The sequence below is a fragment of the Plectrocnemia conspersa genome, unplaced genomic scaffold (genome assembly GCF_051122295.1).
Source record: "Plectrocnemia conspersa isolate PC_06_02 unplaced genomic scaffold, ASM5112229v1 ptg000007l, whole genome shotgun sequence".
Lineage (NCBI taxonomy): Eukaryota > Metazoa > Arthropoda > Insecta > Trichoptera > Polycentropodidae > Plectrocnemia > Plectrocnemia conspersa.
In genome coordinates, this window is record NW_028277171.1 from 12,128,218 (window position 1) to 12,148,492 (window position 20,275).

Sequence of the window (20,275 nt, forward strand, 5' to 3'; positions counted from 1 at the left end):
TACATAAATAATAATTATTAAGACTGCAGACGACAATACAAATTATCACATATGATAAAAAGAAACAGGAAAATGGCACATAATAGAAAAAAATTCATTACGTATAAATACATACATAAATAACATAAATTCTAAACATGACAAAATACGGAAAAGTAAAACACTTAAAAATGAATTAATATTATCGTATCGACCGGGACTCCTGATCGAAGTAGTAAACGTATAAATAAATTATATTCGTAGATAGTAAAGAGAAAAAAATGATAAAAATAAAATCGATTATGGAAATTCGAATCTCAAATTAGTCGTAACTAATCTTCTTGAAATAATAATAAAGAAATATAAATTTATTATAAATATATGATTTTACGCTATGTTTAAACGAGGAGACAAATCAACAAAATAAAAAATACTGTTTATATAATTACTCAATCAGAATATCAAGTCTCATTTTGTCATATTCGGGAAACGCGGAAAACATTGTCAATTGTGTAAAATCATTTATCAAATTAAATCTTATTCATTTCTGAGGTATCGTTCATTGATTATGTGATTAAAAAATTAAAAATACCAATAGAAAGTGTAATTTTCTGCATGAAATTTATCGATGCAATATTAAAAAATTGATTGTTCCAATTTTTCATATAAAAATATGAAGAAATCAACGTTACAAAATTGTGCATTCATTCTCCTAACAGCTTTCATTAATATAATAAATATATATTGTATATAATATGTGTATATAAATACATCATAAGACACAATTAAAATAATGCTACCGTTTTAAAGCAAGACGTTAAAAACAATTTCAACGGTATTTAAAAAAGCAACATTATTTATCACTGTGTCTTTTTAAACACGCAAAGGCATCCACTTTTAAGTAAAACATTTTTATTCAAATTTAAAAAGTTGAACTTTTTCATTTTAAATTAAAATAGTCTACGTAAATTTAGAGTTAGAAAACATGAGAAATTTAATTTTGATCCGTTAGTTTTATTAATATGGAAAATTAGCAAAAAAAATATATTTTTCCATGTTCGAAATTATACGATTTTATTAAATCAGGTGTTACAAAAATCATGCATTATATCATGTATAATTAACACAGAAAAACTTGTTTAAACAAATTACATCAAACGAGTCGAAACTTTTAGTCGATTTAAAAATATAACATAAAAAAACTGTTTATTTTAGTAATGTCATTAAATAATATGTAACTGATGCGATTTGTTATGAATACCTTTTTGAGTTGATTTTAATCGACTTTCTTAAGAACTATCATTCTCATAACGATTGAAGTCAAACAAATGCACAAGTATAAAAATAGAAGTTCTCTCAATTACGTTCTGAATTTAAGTCCATACATACATAACTATATCTCCAACAATATATGATACTCGTCAAAGAAATTAAGTACTACGACATCTTGCACCCGGTTTTTGGTTTCGATATAATATAATTTACACAAATTTTGACTTCAATACGAGAGATGATTATGAGGATGTTCAAAAATGCTATTCTATCTACTTGAGTATTTAATCAAACTCCTCTCGCTTAGATGTTACGATTAATTTCAAGCGTTCGTTTAAAACTCATTAAACTAAGTACTGACAATACAGAATAAAGCGTAAACGTTGTTTGTATAATCCGTAATGATTATTTACAATTTACAGGCCGAGGAAGTCATTAAAAATAATTTGTTAAAATTATAAGATTACCGCTAATACTCGCTATATAATTTTTGTGCAACGTCCGCCGCTCGCGTCGGAACTCGTTTTACAAATATATATTTATATATTTATAAAATCTTACATAGAAAGCAACAATCATTGTTTAAAAAAGAAATAAAATACTCTATACTTTATACAAATGATCCGACCTCTTCGCGTCGAGGAGTCTTTTGAAACCTCGCACTTCGACACGCCGAGAAATTTCCTAGGATTAAACGAACTCAATTTACGCACGAATCTCGATAATCGACGTACGTGAAAGAAACTAACGGTTCGAACGTCGGCGAGGATAAATAATCGTCTTTTAAAAACTGTATAAAATTTAACTATAATATATTCGCTGCGTTTCAGCTCGAGAATCTCGCCAACCTCCATTATTGTCCACGTTATGTTTTAAAGCACGACACATTTCTCGAACGTTGTAATCGTCGACGTTCGAAACTTACACACTAACTAACTACGAGGCGCGAAGCCGCTCAACGTGCATTACGGCTTGAACTTCACGAGAGGTATGCTTTTCGAATTCAAGCACTTGTCGCACACCCACTCGGCGTAAACTTCGGCCGTTAACAACTGGAAAGCCGGCTCCGTGAGACCCGTGCATCCTCTGAAAAAGAAATGAAACGAGTCATGTGACTATTTATATTATTCTATATTCAGCTAGTTTAAAATCAATTTAAAACGCTACCTGTGAAACCAGAAGTTGCAGCCGGACTCGCACAATATCGCTTGGTCGTTATCGTGCACTTCTTTATGGCATATTCCGCAGGGATATATCGGAGGGGCGTTAGGATTCTGCGGGTTGAACACCATGGGTTGGTCGGGCGGATAAACCTTTCCCGCGCTGACGGGCATGGGCTTCGGTCCGAACATGCCCATGGGTCCTATCTGGCCCATCTGATGGTTCATCCCCATGCCCATTCCCTGCATGTTGGGCCCTCCCATCGCAGCCATGTTGCTCATGTTCGCCAGAGGTCCACAGCCTCCTATCGCGTTGCCGCCGTTTCCTCCATTGGGTCCCATGGGTCCGTTGGGACCCATGCTCATCGGCCCGTTGGGCCCCATTGATCCGTTCGGTCCCATGGGTCCGTTGGGGCCCATCGAACAGTTCTGTCCCATCGGACCGTTGGGACCGACGTGTCCCATGTGGCCACCGGGACCCATGTGACTCATCCCTCCCATGGAGCCGCCGAACGGAGGACCGGGGCCCATGGAACCCATCGGGCCGGAGTTGGACATGGGGCCGTTGGGTCCCATGGGACTGCCGTGCCTGGCAGGTCCGCAGTGGCCCGGTCCCAGCGCTCCCGTCGCCATGGGACTCGAGACCATCTGACTATTGGAAGGTATCGATCCGTTGGAACAGTTGGGTCCCATCGGACCGTTCATTCTGGGGCCGCTCATACCGGACGGAACGGAGCCCATGGGGCCGTTCATGGACGCCCCGCCGAGCGGACTGTGCAGGGGTGGACCCATAGGACTGTTGCTCATGTGTCCGCCAGGCATCGACGCCATGCTGTTCATGGGACTGCCCATGGGTCCGCCGCCCATAGGCGAACCCATCGGCATCGAGTTCATAGGACTGCCGAGAGGCCCGCCGCTCATCGGGCTGCCCATCGACCGCGAGGCCGGGCCCATCGCGTGATTGTTCATGCTCATGTTGGGGCCGCCCATAGGAGACATGCCACCCATGTGTCCCATCGGGCTCATGTTTCCCATCGGGCTGATTCCGCCCCGCTGCGGCATCTGCTGGCCCATGGGACTCATGTGCGGCAGAGGGCTCATATGCCTCATGGGAGAGCCGCCCATTGGGTGCATGGGACCCATCATGCCCATGCCGGGGCCGTTCTGACCCATCATCGGACCGTTGTGGCTGACGATGGGCGAATCGTCAAAGGGGTTGGATGCGACGATGGTGTCGCCGTAGCCGGTCAGGGGTGGAGGCAGCAAATCCTGCACGGTGGGAGGGGGCTGCGGCGCGATTTGATTGTTGGCGGCGTTGGACGTTTTCCGCCTCTTCTTGGGGTTGCTCGGCGCCGGCGTCGGAGGGTTCGGCGTGTCCATCGGGGGCTTGAAGTCCGGGGGGCCGAGACCCGCGCCCGGTAGCCTGTACGGAGGCACTCCAGCCAAATTGTGACTCATGATGCGCGCGGCTCGCTACGCTCTCGCAGTAAAGGTCGTCTCACCATCACTCTGAAGGACGTTTAGCACTCGCAGAATCTAAAACGAACGATAAAACAATTTTTTTAATTACCCAACCAGGAAAGCGAGTCGAGATAAGATCTCTTTACAGAGTTTATGACGGTATTTTAAATGAACGCAAGACGATAAGCGGAGGCGGCACAAGACGAACGATCGCGGGGGTCCGATCGAAACGTAAATATAACCAAAGCGAGAGCGCGCGGGCGCGTCGCTTCGTCGGCGACGCTCGCCTTCGGGCGTGTTCGTCGAAAGAAAGAGAGAAGGAACGGGCGGCGCCTCCTCAGGATGGACCGTCATGGCGGACGACGTTTCAGAAAGAAGCGAAACGGAGCGTCGTCGAGAGGCGAACGGCCTTTGACGGAGACGACGCCGCGGTCACTCGGAAAGAACGTACGACACCTACCGGTCAGTCGTGGCTCCGACTCTCCGTTGGGGCCGACACCGACGGCCGCGGGGGCCCGGCGCCTTCGGGCCGCACACCAACATGGCGACACCGCACTCACACACGCGCACGCACTGGCAACGCACACCACACAGCGCCGCACCGCGCACGCACGTAAACAATCGGTCGTCGAGCGACGCGGACGGAGCGCCCCGGAGCACCTCGCTCGCTGTCGCCGTGCCAAAAACACATAGAACGGCTAGCGAGTGCGAGCGGACGCCGGCGAACGTCACGTCGGCGCGCTCAAACCCCTATCCCAATTTTGCTCTTTATGATACAAAAATTTGCTCTTTAAAATACAAAACAATGCACTAAAAACCCTAATTTATTTTTAAATCAATTTTTTAAATCGTTTCTATATTTTAAAATGCGTATTTTCTCTCTTATTCATGGATCGATTCGTGAACGCTAAATATACTGTTATGGCCAAATATTACGACACACGCTTGTAAGAATTTAATTTTTTTTATAAACGATTAAATTGAATAATATATATTGTATCATATTAACGATTAAATTATATGAAAATTAAAAAAAAAAAATTATCTAAAAACAGAACCATAAATAATGATAATTGTACAGGTCGTTATAAGAGGGCGCTATAATCGCTTATCTTCCGTTCAGAGCGCATATTGCATTTATAGAAAGTTAAGACCGGTGCGCCTGCGTATCGAGTTTCAAAACAAACGCGTTCCGAACGGCCTTCGAGCGACACAATAGACTGCATCTGAAATGATTTACATATTATAAAAGCGATGAGCGCATAAATAAAATGCACAATGGAGACGAAGCCGCAGCACGCGCTGACCCAAAATCGAAAGACCTTAAAACGCTTAAATGCATTATCATCGTCATTTTCTTTTTTTCAACTCCGATACACCTTGCACTCGTGTGCGATGAGATTCGAGTCTGCGTATACGGAGGGGAGAGTCGGAAAATGGAAACAAGTTTTATGACGAGGGGAAGAAAAGGATCAATAATGCCGGCGTACTATCGGAGCACGTGGTACGATTTACATGCGACGTTTGAAAGAAGATTCACATTCTTTTAAATTGCATATTGCGTAACGCAGTCGAGGCAGGGTGCAGGTTTCATCTTCGAGTTTCTCAATATCAAATTAATTCTTAGCGAACGCACGCATAGGCGGATGAATAATGCATTTAAATTTTACTATGTGTGTAATTACAAAATTAAACGCATGCGTATTACGTCGAACCCGATTTCAATCGTTTATAGTCGTAAAATTCATATTTAATTCTTGTTACAAAACCAAATAGATGGAACTTTAATATTTTACAGCTAGTCATAAAATACGAGTATTTTTGCTACCAATGTGGAAATATGTATAGTATTTTAATCTGTAATCTGTATAAATTATTGTTAACGAAAATATTGAACTGCTAGTTTTCTTCAACCTTTATCTTAATTTTATTAAAAGGATGCTTTAATTTTTGAATAGCTGTCATAAACCGGCCATTTGAAAAATATAATTATTGAATATAATAATAATTTTTGTTATTATGGCTACTTTGACGGCTAATTTCACTAAAATAAAAGAGGAATACGGATAAATAGTTAAAGTATGGAAAATATATTTCTCATTCACTCGGTTGGCTTCGATGAATTATGAGGAATAGTATCTATTCTCTTATATGTTAAAATATAAAGACACAAAAATCTTTAATTTTTAAATATAAATTCGAGAGCAAAATTTGTACTATACAAATAATAGGACAATTTAAAAATGTATTTGCCAGTAATGTTTTTCCAAAGATTTCCAAAAGTTGAACTTTTATATTTGTTGAGTATGCAATTAAACTTTTTAATATGTAGATTTGTTAAATGAAAAAATCTCTAATTTTAATTATAAATTGCATTTTATTACCTCACACCTATCAAACGTTCTGTAAAATGTAGAGACAAATGTATAAAATTTTCGCTACTAACTGTAATTGTTGTTCTAATTACTTTTTATAAATGAAAATACTAAAATTTTTTACTGCAGCAGATTTTTTCAATTGAAACCATTAGATGTTGTTACATATTCGAGAATTTTTCACTTAGCGACAATATAAACCATATAAGTTGCTGTTTTTTTTATTTAAATGAAGAAATTTCTCAAAGTGAAAATATTGTTTGTAAATAAATATGGGTAAATAATGCGCGGTAGTAAACGACAAAATATACCACGTTTTTTGTCTAAGGTGGTAATTTTACCTTCTTAAAGTTAGTTTTACCAAGTTTGGTGAGCAATTATATAAATTAAAAATATATTTTTGAGAAAGTATGATATAATCTATTGTTTAAGTTGGATTATTTGGTATATGTGCTATGTTAAAGCTTTGTAAATCTTGAGAGTCGGTACATTACTGTCATTAATATTTTTTTACTTGCGACGAATAGTTGGTATTTTTTTAATTACTTGCTCATCTGTTAAATATATATTTCTACCTTTACATTTGTACAATTCATTTAAAACACATATTTATTGTTAATTGTAACTAAATTACTTTTTAATGGCCGAAAAAATATGCGTTATTTTCTACAGTTACACTTTAAAAAATATTGGAATCTGCACGGTATAAAACTTTTTTAGGCCACTATTGCTAATGTTTTTTATTGGTAAAAAATACGTGTGTCATAAAAGAACTGTCAACATAATTTGAATATGGATGATCTAAAAGTTAGTTAATCATTCGGGCGTTAAATTTTCAGCGCTTTTCGCGAGTTTTACGAATTTGTTTCAATATGAGTTGCCGCTAAAGGGCAGTTCGGATTTATATACTCATATTTTCATCGTTGCGAGTTCAGTCGTAAGCACGTTCTCGTGTCGTGCGGACTCCTGCACCGCGTCGCGTCGGAAGAAGACTCGTAGTGCACGTGTCGATATTGCCGGCTCGCAGAACACTTCTATTACGCATACAAAGCCGTGGTACTTGAATCGGGAATTGTTCGAAGTCGAACGACAATGCTTCGATTTGTTTAAAATCAAAATTTAATTAATCGAAAAAACTGAGATCATGTTCGCACCCGAACGCAACGGCATCGCTGCTGTCGATCACAATAATAAAACTCCCATCGAAATGGATAATCTGAAAAGCAAAACGGATTCTTCCATTAGCGCCAGTCCCGACGGCAAAACCAGCGACGTCGTGATCGGGAGATTCAGGAAAATCAGCTCGGCCAAGTCGATGGCGAACACGAACGGAGGACCGAAGTATCCTGACATTCCGCCTGTGGATAACGAAGACCCCGAAGCGGGACTGGTGCTGAAACCGGTAGGAAACGGAGCTGTAGACGATCAAGATAAGTTTGCAGAAGTTTCTGAAAATACCACTTTGACCAATTCGAATAAGAGCAAAATCACCAAAAGTAGCTTCAGAAACACCGAAAAACCTTCTAGGTTCAAGAACATGCCGTCGACTACAAGATTTCAGGTAAATTAATTACAATTTTATATACATAGTAATAATTAGATCAATTTCATGTTTCATTACCTAAATGACAATTCATACTTCATTCTTTTAATTATATACATTTGACACATATACTGTGTTTATGTTGAAAGCATAATTAAAATATTCTAATTTATTTAAATTTTTCATTTTTATTTTTTATTAATTTGATTTTAAAATATTTTTCTATTACAACTTCCTATTACAACTTATCTTTTTCTATATTCTGTATGTTTTTGGTTCAGTTTTACTAAATTGTAAGTTAAGTTTTGTTCTGAAAAAAGTCGTAAATTAAGATGTTATTAATTATTTTCTCTCTATTCAACAACAAAAACAAAAACTGTATTTCATTTCCTTCTTGCGATTATTCTCAGAATGTTTACTGTTGTTAAAATAGTCAACATTTTAGTAATACCTACATCTTTAAAATTGATACATTGTAAACAAACAAAGACTTTTATATGAACATGTTAACTGTTGTTGCCGAAAATATAATTTATGGCAATAATGAAAATTATATCAGAAGAAGAAATATGTCCCGTTTCATAAATCTGTGGTAGAATTAAGTTTGAATTTTTTTTATTTTCATTAACTATTTTTCTATTGAAAAAATATAATAAGAATGCTTGAGGATATTTCTAACGAAATATAGTCATTTTACTAAAGATTTCTTTTAAATGCTCTCATAGACTATTGAACAGAGAGAATTTCACAATGGTACAGCTTTTGTTTTATTATCATTTCAATCATCCATCAATAAAACTAATTTGTATTGTATTTTTCTTAAAAATATACAATAAAGGGCAACTTGCAAATGTCTAAATATATCGAAAAATACGTTTATGTTAGTTAACCTGTTTTTCCCTTGAGGTATTTAATTAGTTTCATTCCTGTCAGTTCATAAAATGAAAAGCTCCTAAATGGGTGCTAAAAAGAAGGTTGTCCATGTCAATTTCAATAGTATAGGTTGATTTTAATAAGACACATTGTTTGGAAAATACTAATAAATGCGGTGACTTAGACGCAATATGTTTTAATTACATGTTGTAAAAGGTAGGGCATTTCTTATTCAAAATAAGATACAGGAGAAGCGAACAAAAAATATCTTAACAGGATTTGCAAATTATGTGGAGGGACGGGGACGGGGGGGGGGTTGAAATATGCGCTTCGAAAGGTGTTTATTTTATATTTTAGCGCTATATCAATTTATATATAAAATACAGGAAACAGGTGTAAGAGGGCAATCGTCAAAATACGAACTGACGACTTATTTATCTAATGGAGTAATTATGTTTACATGCAAGGCTAAAATGTATAAATTCATGTACATAGTGGCCAAAAAATATAACATAAAAGAATAAAATAAAATTTCACCAAGGTATGATTTGAAGGCCACAACAGCTTTATAAGCGTTTGGAAAAACTGTGCATTAAAATGGTTCATTAGATATCAAATTAACTTTTTTCATTTAATATTTTTGTTATTTTTTAAATTTTGTTGTATTCTTATGTGTGACCTAATAATGTAATCAACATAATGCAGCAACATTTAATGAGCTATCTCATTTTTTGGTAGATTTCAATAGAAATAATAGTTTTATGTCAAATATAATATATGCTATAAAACAGTTTTTGAGGACATGATAACTGCCGCAGTTGTAACCAAATTGTCTGAAGAATACGGTGTGTGAAAAAGAAGTTTCCAAGAAAATCCGCTGTTTTTTTCTATCGTGTTTTTGGATACACGAGGCGAGCACTGTTTTGGATTTTCCTTAATTTATATGGGAAGGTCTCTTTATGGTCTGTGTCACTTTAAACGAACTATCTGAGTACACTTTGTCTTAATTCTCTGCTTAAACCAATATTTCTTAATGAGTTATGCCATTCATTTTCTACCAAATGCATAAAATTATATTATTGAAGTGTAATCCTGTTCTCGGTGTTGAAATTGGGGGTTGATTGGCATCCAACCACAGCCTTTTACGTCACGTGATCCACTTCTCATCTACAGTAACAATTCGACTCAAAAATAAATCTTTCTGTTCTAGAATCATTAATTATTGGTATATTGAGATTCGCTGCGCGAGGTTTTCCTCAGACAATTTATTAGATACCCATATTCTGTATATTGACACCTTTCCTAGCTTTTTAAAAGTCTGTGAACTGATGTAGGCGACACCTTGAGCTTTTGTATTAGCTTCTGTATCGTTAATATCGGACCTGCTTGGATGGCAGCCCTAATATTCTCACCAACAACCCCTAAGGACTACTCGTCCTTACGTAGATATTTATTGTCAAAATTTCCGGAACAGGGTTTTTAGAACCACATTTGACACTTTCTAAATTTAATGGTGAATATTTTTTGATTATTTCCAGTATTTTTTTCATTAAATCGTTAGATTTTATATTTTACATTATAAACTCTACTTGTTAGTGGTTCATTGATTTTCAGTTCAATAAATCAGCTAAGCTTTTATAAAAAATAAATTTAATAATTTGTTTGATAAACATTAATGGGATTTAACTCTTTGACCGCGGATGACAGATATATAAGTCATCAATAAAATCGCCAGTGTGCACTGGGCACCTAAAGGTGTCATGAACCTTTGAGTCTTGTAATATGTTTTTTTATTGTATAATTTAAGTTTGAAAAACACTTTAATTTATTGAAATATTATTTAAATAATTTATGGCATAAATACGTGCTCCCCCACATATTAACAAATTTCGAAATGACAGTTAGATGCGATTAGAGCAATGAACAAAATGCGTTTTGATCCAAACGTGTTAATACATACAATAATTTGTATGGACAAAATGCAGTTTGAAAAGTCACTCGGAATTAAATTTAACTTTTAGTAGAATAATATTTTTTCATTTACATTTTAATAAGTTCAAAATTATGATGATATCCTTATATACGTATATCTAAGAGGTTTTTATAGTCATCGCCACACACCATGAGCAGTACTATATAATTTATTTCATAATTAAAATTTATATCAAAATAAAGACCACTATTGTCGTGTCTGTGATCATCATCATTTCGCAATTTCTGTACCATGAAGCACGATTAAAACCAGCTTCCATTAGTTTCCACAAATTATTTTGTGTCATTTACGTCATCCTGATTCGGCGGGTCAATGACTCACGAATTTATTATGTACGTAGATCGCTAAGTCCCGACATCTGGACGCCAAAAAATCAGTGGAAAAGGGTGCAAAACATAAAGACTGAGTCACATATGACACGCATTATCTATGTACATACATATGTATGTGATCCACAGCGTAAGAAGATACTTGGTTATAAGCAAATTGTGATTTAGGACAAGATCCATTTAGTTTTATAATCAAAATTAATAATATATATGTAATTGCTAAACGTGCGTATCAAAACAGAATACAACACAATACTCAGGGATGTTATTTGTGCGGGGGGGAGGCAGGTGGGCATCCCCCCCCCCTTGAGACGTCGTTACATCCAGAAAAAGTTACTGGTGGGCTTTATGGGAGTGGTGGAATCATTGGTCCATATTTCTTCAAAAATTATCCCTGCCAGAACGTTACAGTAAATGGATAGCGCAATAGATCCATGATTACTAACATTTTCGTTCCCCAATTGAATTGAATTAATGTGGAAGAGCTTTGGTTTCAACAAGACGGTACAACATGCCACAGAGCGCGCGCGCCATAATCAATTTATTAAAGGAAACCTTCGATGAGCGCATAATTTCGCGTGATGGACCTGTGAATTGGCCTCAAGATCGTGTGATTTTTTAAAGGGATATATGAAGTCGCTTGTCTACGCTATTAAGCCAGAGACGGTGGAAGACTAGGGAAGCCAACATTCGCCGCGTTATTGTCGAGATACGGCCCCAGCTGCTCGAAAAAGTGGTCAAAAATTGAACTTCCAGATTATGATTTATTCGAATCAGTCGCGGCTCTCATATTTAAACATTAATGGCATAAAATTATCTTTCCAATAAAGTCAATACCATGACGATTATCACGATTTTTATGTGTTTTATTTCATTTTAAAGTTATATTCCTCTAAAAAAAACATTTTTTAAGCCATTGTATGTACTGTAATATATATTTTAATTTATGAATGTTCATTTATATTAATTTTTGAAAAATAATTTTGTAGATTTAGAAAATTGTAGCATGCTTGAGTATAAAAAAATCATGTTTTTAGTATTCCATTCTCGAGTTTTTTGTAGATTTGCAAACAGAAAGACACGCATTGATTACAGTTACAAACGTTTAAAAAATATTATAACAAAAGAAGAGAATTAAAAATTCGTAGAAAAAATCGTGAAAAAAATGAATAGGGTTTAGTTTCGTTTTACGCTGTGGGTTTTATACGACATGACACATGCTATACAGGGAAAATCTTGTGAAACCATTTCTTTGTATCTCTTTTGAGTGAAATAATTTTAGAAAACAGTTATTCTTAAGATTTTAAGCCTTTTATAATGTGTTCTTTGAAAACTTATGACTCATACGAAAATACGTAGACACGAACGCAGACGTGTAGACGTTCACTTTTTGCACATTCTCCTTCTTCAACCACGCCGGCTTTTAGTAACCACATGTAGAGTTCCAAATCGTCAGTGTACAACAAATGGTGTAGCTGTGCGCATGTGTGAGCAGTGAAGAAGTTAACCATGGTTAAACAGCCACGCGACGTTAAAGTTGATCTTACGACGATCACTTTTGATTTTGGTGACGATGACGCTGTTGAATCGAAAGATAAAGATGCAAAAAAAGTAATGTAGTTTTTTATTAATATTTATTTAAGAAGTTATTTATTAGAGTAGTATTTTTGTACCATTTTTTCTTGCATTAGTGTTTCATTAAACTCCGGGTGTAAATAGCATGTGTTTTTTGTTTACATAGTCTTTATTGACACACATTGGACTCATAGGTATATTTATGTAGAGTTAACGGAGAATGAGGCGTTTACTTATTCAATTATGCAGGTATATGATATATGCATATATAAAAATCTAAATTAAAAATGTATATGACCCAAATCAAATTATATTATTATACAAATATTATCAAGATTTTTTAAGTACGTATACATTTTGTATAATTTCAATGTAATCTAATTTTTTATATGAAAATATACTTTCTTGAATCAATAGAAAACCAGTTTTACAGATTTCAATTCAAGTACTGCATACTAATATAATATCTGTATATATTTGACTAGATTGTTTTGTTGATATTTTTGGATTCTGTATACAGTGTATTATTGCGCCAAAGTCAGCGCGTTTGCCAGTTTATCAAACTGTGAAATCTATTATTTTAATATTATAAATATATTGTTAGTTTATGCCATATACATGATTATAATCAGGTACGATTTTAGTAATTTATATATTGATATATTACTAACAATAGGCATTATATGCGTCGATTTCCAAGGGATTGTAATTTTGAATTATAACTAGTTACGATACCTCTGACATTAAAGAAATTGAAATGATTCATGTAGGATTTGAACTCAGCTTATTTAATTACCGTTTGTTTTTCGTGCTGGCCTATTTAATACATATGTTGTTATTAAGTAGTTGGAGAATGCCTCGTTGATAGCGAATGAACTTAAGACCTTTCGTACCCACTCTGCTAATATCAGTCACTGGTTAGTTAAATGTAATTTCAGTAAAGCACTATTTTTCAGCGTATATCTGGTTAATGTGTTTGTCAATTAGTTTGCCTGTTTCGCGTAATAGGCAATTACCCCAATTGGGCGTATCATATACTCACATATTCACCGAAATGAATCATGGTCATGAATCTTTTTTTTAATTTTACAGATGGAAGCGGCTGAAGGACACACAAGTGACGAACATTCTGGGGATGACAGTGACGATCCATTAACATCCCACAATGACTCATATGTTCATGATACGAAATATGCTAAAAGTTTCAGGTGAGATTTTTTTAAATTTATTAATTAGAGTTGCTCTATCCAACGCAACATAACCCATAAGTCTCCATAAAAATATAACATAGCTTAATAATAAAACATTTCCTGGTTTAACATCCTCAGAAATGTTAATCATACGTGAAAATACGTGACTAACATTAAGATGTGCAGTTTCATAAATACATACATACGTCATATTTTATCGGATGAATAAAATAATCATATGAATGAATAAGTAGTGTCATATAAAGTAATGCTATTAATTCTTTGAAATTTAAAAATATGCTGTGTTGTATGAGATTCAACGATGTTTGTCATATGTAGTAATAACGATACGCAATGTAATAATAATGTGAGGTTAAAGCGATAATGTTGAACTCAGTCATAAAGACAAGATTCATTCTCGTAGTAATAATTGGTACGTAAATATCGGCACTTCTCAACAATAAGCGATATGCTAAACGGCGCTAACTTAACATTAAAATATTGACTGTATTTACCAGTTTTTCCATTGATAAAATTTTGTGTACTCTATTTTTGTATGCTTCTTGCTAAAATTGAAGCATTCTTGTATATTTTTAGCATAGCACATAAATCAACATTGCAGAAAAACACATTAGAAGCACTCTTGTTATATTTATTGCTATGAATATTATAATTTTTAAACTCATAATTAGTTTAAATTAATGATTATTTATAAAACAATATAAATAGAATTTTAGTGAACAAGGGTAATATTTAATAGAAAAGTCTCTTTTGCATACATGTATTTAAAATTGTTTTAGATTTCAAAAGTAAAAAATATTTTACATGTCTTGGCTAGATCTTCAATAATCGTCGATCAGGTACGATATTTTTTATGTACGAAAAAAAAAAACATATAGCTGACTGTGCGGGGTATAAACTAACCCCATTCAGATTTTCATAATAATGAAACATATTATTGTTCTTAATCTCGTTTCAAACGTTTTTTCAAACATTTCGAAGAATTTGCATTTTATTATGGTTTCGCAATTAGATTATGAATATTATGACTAATGTGACAATTATAGAAATACAGCGTGCCTGAGAAGTAGATAACATTTTGAAATTTTTTATCCCTACTTTTATAATTTTTATTTAAAAAAAATGTTTTTTGCGTAACATATAAACGTCTACTTCACATTTATTTTTGCTACAAAAATCAATTATTTGCTTGTCAATGTTTTATTTTAATTTTATAATATTTGGGGTGCTTACTTTAAATTATTGACACTTAACAAACGATTGGGAAGATACGATTTTTGGGGTTATTTTGTACCCCGTTCAGGAACGTTACTTAAAGCAGTCGTCTCACCTTTTTATCGTGACCCATTTTGTTATGTTTTAGGTGTCGAATTAGCTCTTATTCGCATAGAACTAGCTATGTCATATGGCTTCATTAACACCAATTTTTTTTATAAAACGTTCATTTCAATATGATTTTTAGACATATGTACTTTCAGTTAGAATCAGATCTGCTGAACCGACTCCGATTCCGATTTAATAATTTAATAAGATTATTTTTTCCAGCGTATAATTGATAGCAATAAAAATAATGTTGATTTTAAAAATATAAAAAAATAAAAGGTTATAAAATAATCATTAAGTAAAAAAATATATTTAAAACACTAATTACAAAAATTAAAATTATAAAGGAGATGGAGTCGGTTGATATTTTATGACTCTGACTCCTAAAATACCACGACTCGGACTCCACAGCCCTGGTTAGAATACATGTTACTGGTTTATAGCTATTTTCATTTACAGTTGTATTATTTTGATACATTTACATTAAGATTTTTTTAATTCAAGAAAAAAACGAAAACCTCTAACAATTTAAGTATAACATAAAAATCAAAATAATTATATTTTCAAAGCTTTTATAAATTTAAAATATGTAGCCGTTTTTTTCCAATTATTGTTTGCGTCATACATGTGAATTGATGTTGCGGTATTTTATTTTTTTGTCGCACGGTGATAAAATTTAGCTTGGATAAATATATAATACATTAAAAAAAACTGCGTGTTACTAGGACAACATTTCTCATATTAAACGAGGACATACAGACATAGAGAAATCTCTGTCTGTAGTTGGTATTGCTTAGGATTACGATTTAGCGCAATTAAATTAGTTTAACAGTCATTATAATCATTTTTACATATGTACATATAATTTCAACTTTTCCTCTTGAAAGCAAACTCTTAACATACACGACGACACTAATATGCTCAACGGGAAATAATAAAATAATAAAAACAAACATACTTTTTTGTTCGTCTTTTTTTTAAATATGTTTCTTTATCATAGTTAGGTCCATGCAGATTTTCCTTAGGGTCTTAGAGTGTAACTGAGAAAATTTTGGAATGGATATGATTCAATATAGTATGGGAGTTGAGTAGCCATCCAGAAGTGGGGGGGGGGGTTTATGTTTTGATAAGAGTCTTAAAGGCCCTTATTAAAACAAATAAGTATAGTTATTTTAGTGCGGAGCTGTATATAAAAGTATATTTATAATACATTACCTCGGTTTTCGTCGGTTTCGGATTTCAACGATTGTTTTCGGACGGATTATCGACGAAAACCGAGGTAACACTACAGTAAATTATATTTATATACATTTAATTGTATTTATCTATATAGAAATAGAAGAACAGCCTTGTACCTTTGTAAAAACTGGAACATAAGCAAAAGAAATACCATCAATTCTAAGACGCAATAGTATTAAAATTGATTAAAAATAATAACATTTAAGTACAAAATCTCTATTTATATAAAATACTATACCTTTCTTAATCAATCGACTCCAACTATTGATGGTATTTATGAGCAGTTCGTGTTATACAAAAGCATTATGCAAAATGATCTTCAATCATATGCACATAAACAATATACACGTGCTCCTACGTTCTTATCCCATGCAACACGTAAATTATTGCGAAACGGCACATCTTATATCACGTCATTGAAATACGATTCTGGTCTTATGTTTTTTTTATGACTTATGAATAATTGTATAATATATAATTTCTCTGACGTTTGCAGACACTTCACCAGGGAAGCCCTACCTCGTTTGGATAACTACAGGAACATCATGTCCATACACGCTGCCTATCGCCCCACGCTCGACGAATTACACAACGCAACTCTCAGCTTCAAGGTAAGGTCTTTCACCGTATCGAAAATTTGCACCCCAAAGGTATTCTTTTGCCTTCGATTTGTCAAACGCCAAACTGGTTGTCGTCAGGTCCTTGGCACGGTACGCCGACTTGCCAAACCAGTCCTTGGGCATGGCGCCTCTCGATCGGGTATTCCTTGAACTTGCTGCATTTACCTTGTAGTAGTAGATATATTGAACAGGCAACGTTGTCGACTGATGGAACCGGTCGAAGACAGGGAGATATCGAGGCGCAAGGACGTCTTGTGTAGTAGCGAAATCTAGTTTTGGAACGGTTCATTTTTCGATAGCTAATTCGTCAATGAAACTCGTAAAGTTGCGCAAATACACGTTACTGGCGTTTCTGATTTCTCGACCTTTTTCATATCATCAAGATAATAAAAAAATCTAATTAAAATAAATAACATAAACCGCTTTTTACTATCGTTGAGTTGTATATTCAAGTTCGTTTTTTGAGATGAAATCATTAGCAATCAAATTGTTGCGTTAATCTTGTGTATACGTAGGCTTAGTTTTAGAAATCTCGCTCCTTAGTTGCCATTCATTGCACGTACTCTTAGCTCAAGTATAAATAAATCTTAAAAAAATATATTGAAGAACCAATTGAGGCGTTCAGAATATAAAGGGCGAACTTGACATCTGACCAAAAAAATTTTTTTTGAAAAATTTAATCCCCATCTCATAGAGATTATAGCCGTATTTTTATTTTGCTGAGATTGATCCTATTTTATAAGAAAATCACGAATTTATAGGTTAATCTGTTGATTTTTGTCGTTCTGAACTCGACAATATAATATTGTAGTTATGACAGAGATACGAAAAAAATTTAATCTCGTTTTTCTCTTAATGGTTTTTTGTCGAGTACGCCCTTTGTGCTCTGATCGCGTCAATTTTCATATACATGGAAAACGCTATCTCTGTTTTGGACTAAATCAGAATTTATTATTTTATTTGCTTCTAAAGATTCTGACTTATTTTGCTGTGATCATTTTTTAAACCGTCTTGATTTTTTATTTGTTATTTACTTTTAATTTCAACAGGAAGTTCAGTACTTTCACTGTTAAGAACATCGGATTTTCTTTAGTTAAATATTCGTTATTAATTTTTTTATTTACATATAAACTGTAATAACAATATGTTTTATTTACCTTTTGAGCAAAAGAGGTGTTTCTTCTTTAAGTAACGTCTCGCATAAACTTGATTCAGCGCCCTAAATTCTCCGAAAAGCGGTAATTGATGTTGATGTAGGATAAGCGCTGCTGTATGAATATATTTTTAAAGTTAAAAACCAAGTTTTTACTGTCAATTGTCTTTCAAATTATAGTATATTTTAAAGGCAATATTTTTTAGCACCAACACTAAACGTGAATTCAAGCACAAACACTGTTGAAACAATGGGTAATATATCGACATTTATTCCGTTATGTGCCATTGATTGTGCCAACTGAACCTGAACCGATATTTTTTGCATGCGCCAATAAAGAAACCCTACCCACGAATTCAGACTTGCCCAATATAACACTGGACACGTTCTTTGAATTGCAATGAACTTGTTCCGCTCTATTTTTAGTGTGTGCACTGCTATTCCTCATTGCCGCGCCTACGATTCCAACTATCAGTTTTGAGTCACCTAAAAACATGTTCAACTATTCAAATACAAGAAGGTGTTGAGTCTTTTTTTTTCAAGTCTGCCCGAATTTCATGCTTAGCTTGAACATCAATTAGCGTTCGCTGAAACAAACTGAAACTGATTTGAAAATTTAATGCGGAAAATTGCTGATTTGAATTTTCGTGTAGTGGCCCCCAAACTCGTGTCCGTTTACGTGCGCATCTCTTTGTAGTTATTCCATAACTAATGTTTTTTTTAAACCTTATCAATTATTTATCTATCCGTTGAGATAAGGACGTGTACTTAGGGAAATATATAAGTGAGATGTTTCAATATGCATTAGGTGTGTGTACGTACATAGTCAAGTGCATTACACACTGTCGGAAAGTCGAAATATAATATTGTTAAAAAGATATCTTAAACATACACCGTTTTATACAGCTCTTCTTACAATACCAGTATTAGAATTTTTAATCATGATAAAAGTGATTTAAAAATAATTATAAGCATACGTAACTTGAGATATTATTTTTGGTTGCAAGGAAAATGATTGTGATTCTTGTTTTTTGAATTTTTTCTTTTATTATTAATTTTGACTTAAGTTAATCTATCGAATGCTTTTGGTGTGGATTCTGTAAAGGAACATACGGGAGCAATGATGGTTCTAAATCTAAAGGGTTTAGATTCATCTAAACGATAAACTATATTATAGATAAACGATAAATTATATTTTCATTGGTAAAAATATATTTTACTAATGAAAATGTATTCCAATATGATCTAATTGAAATGACATATTTAAAAAAATAATTCGAGACTGTTTGTTTTATAGATTTTCTTTTAAGGATAACCCAAGAATTTCTGGTTTAGAATCAGCGATGTTATTTCAGATTTTTCCAAGGGGGAGGGCAAAAATTAGATAGTCAGTGGTCGTTATTTTAATATTTCGATTTCATTAAAATTCATAGTATAATATTTCATGAAGTGACATGCATTTTTCTGGTAAAATTCAAGGGGGAGTGGCAAATGCCACCACCTGCCTCCTCTCCAAATGACGCTCTTGCTAATAATTCAAGTCAAAAGCAATAAAATCGTGCCGTCGCAGTGGAAACGCTCAGTTATCTTGCGTTCACATTAAGACTTTTTATAATAATATTACAACTTACAGTAAGTGATAATCGAATGAAGCATAACTAAACCGAATTTAGACCAATTATTATTTCTCAGAAGTAAAAAAAAAGCAATAAAATCGTGTCGGCGCCGTTGCAGTGAGAACGCTTGGTAACGAGCGTTCTCACTGCAACGGCGTTTTAATTATTATTGCGCCCTTATATCGACCAAAATTGAATTTGAATACACTTTAACCAACTTTATATAAAAGTCTGTAGTTATATCGTAATGATAGCCATAATATTTTTAAAACATGGTGCAATATCGAAGTGCAGACTAACTTTAGTGCAATATGTAAGATGCGATGTATCTGTATTTCTTCTTCTGCTTATTTTTCTCTGAGAGATGAGTTGGCTTAGTTTGTATTTTGAACATGATCTAATGAAAGTTCTAAAACTATAATTAGTATCAGAACTTTTATTAGGTCAAGCTGGGTTTGTTTAATTATTGTAGGTTAGTTTTAGGTTTAAACAGCAAATGTATGTTTCGCAACTCTTAAATTGAGTTTAATAGACATTTTAGAGCAGCAAGTAA

At 34.3% G+C, this 20,275-nt stretch overlaps 2 protein-coding genes across 3 annotated transcripts in view; one reads left to right on the top strand and one right to left on the bottom strand.

Moving 5' to 3' along the window:
- Positions 1-1,026: 1,026 nt before the first annotated feature.
- Positions 1,027-4,629, bottom strand: pygo (pygopus family PHD finger). The gene is made up of 3 exons (XM_088189083.1): positions 4,333-4,629; positions 2,419-3,947; positions 1,027-2,337 (listed from the first exon to the last, which is right to left on the bottom strand). The coding sequence occupies exons 2-3, from the start codon at positions 3,867-3,869 to the stop codon at positions 2,217-2,219; spliced, it is 1,572 nt and encodes a 523-aa protein (XP_088045209.1). The 5' UTR covers positions 3,870-3,947; positions 4,333-4,629; the 3' UTR covers positions 1,027-2,216.
- Positions 4,630-7,180: 2,551 nt separating this feature from the next.
- Ncc69 (sodium chloride cotransporter 69) overlaps positions 7,181-20,275 on the top strand; it is a 45,337-nt gene continuing 32,242 nt past the window's right edge. The window contains exons 1-3 of one of the 2 annotated variants that reach the window (XM_088188536.1): positions 7,181-7,808; positions 13,653-13,768; positions 16,830-16,944. In XM_088188536.1, coding sequence (XP_088044662.1) covers positions 7,392-7,808; positions 13,653-13,768; positions 16,830-16,944 — 648 coding nt within the window. In that variant the 5' untranslated portion in view covers positions 7,181-7,391. Of the gene's footprint in view, positions 7,809-12,439; positions 12,597-13,652; positions 13,769-16,829; positions 16,945-20,275 lie in introns of those variants that run through there. The other variant, XM_088188537.1, reaches the window with a different exon arrangement.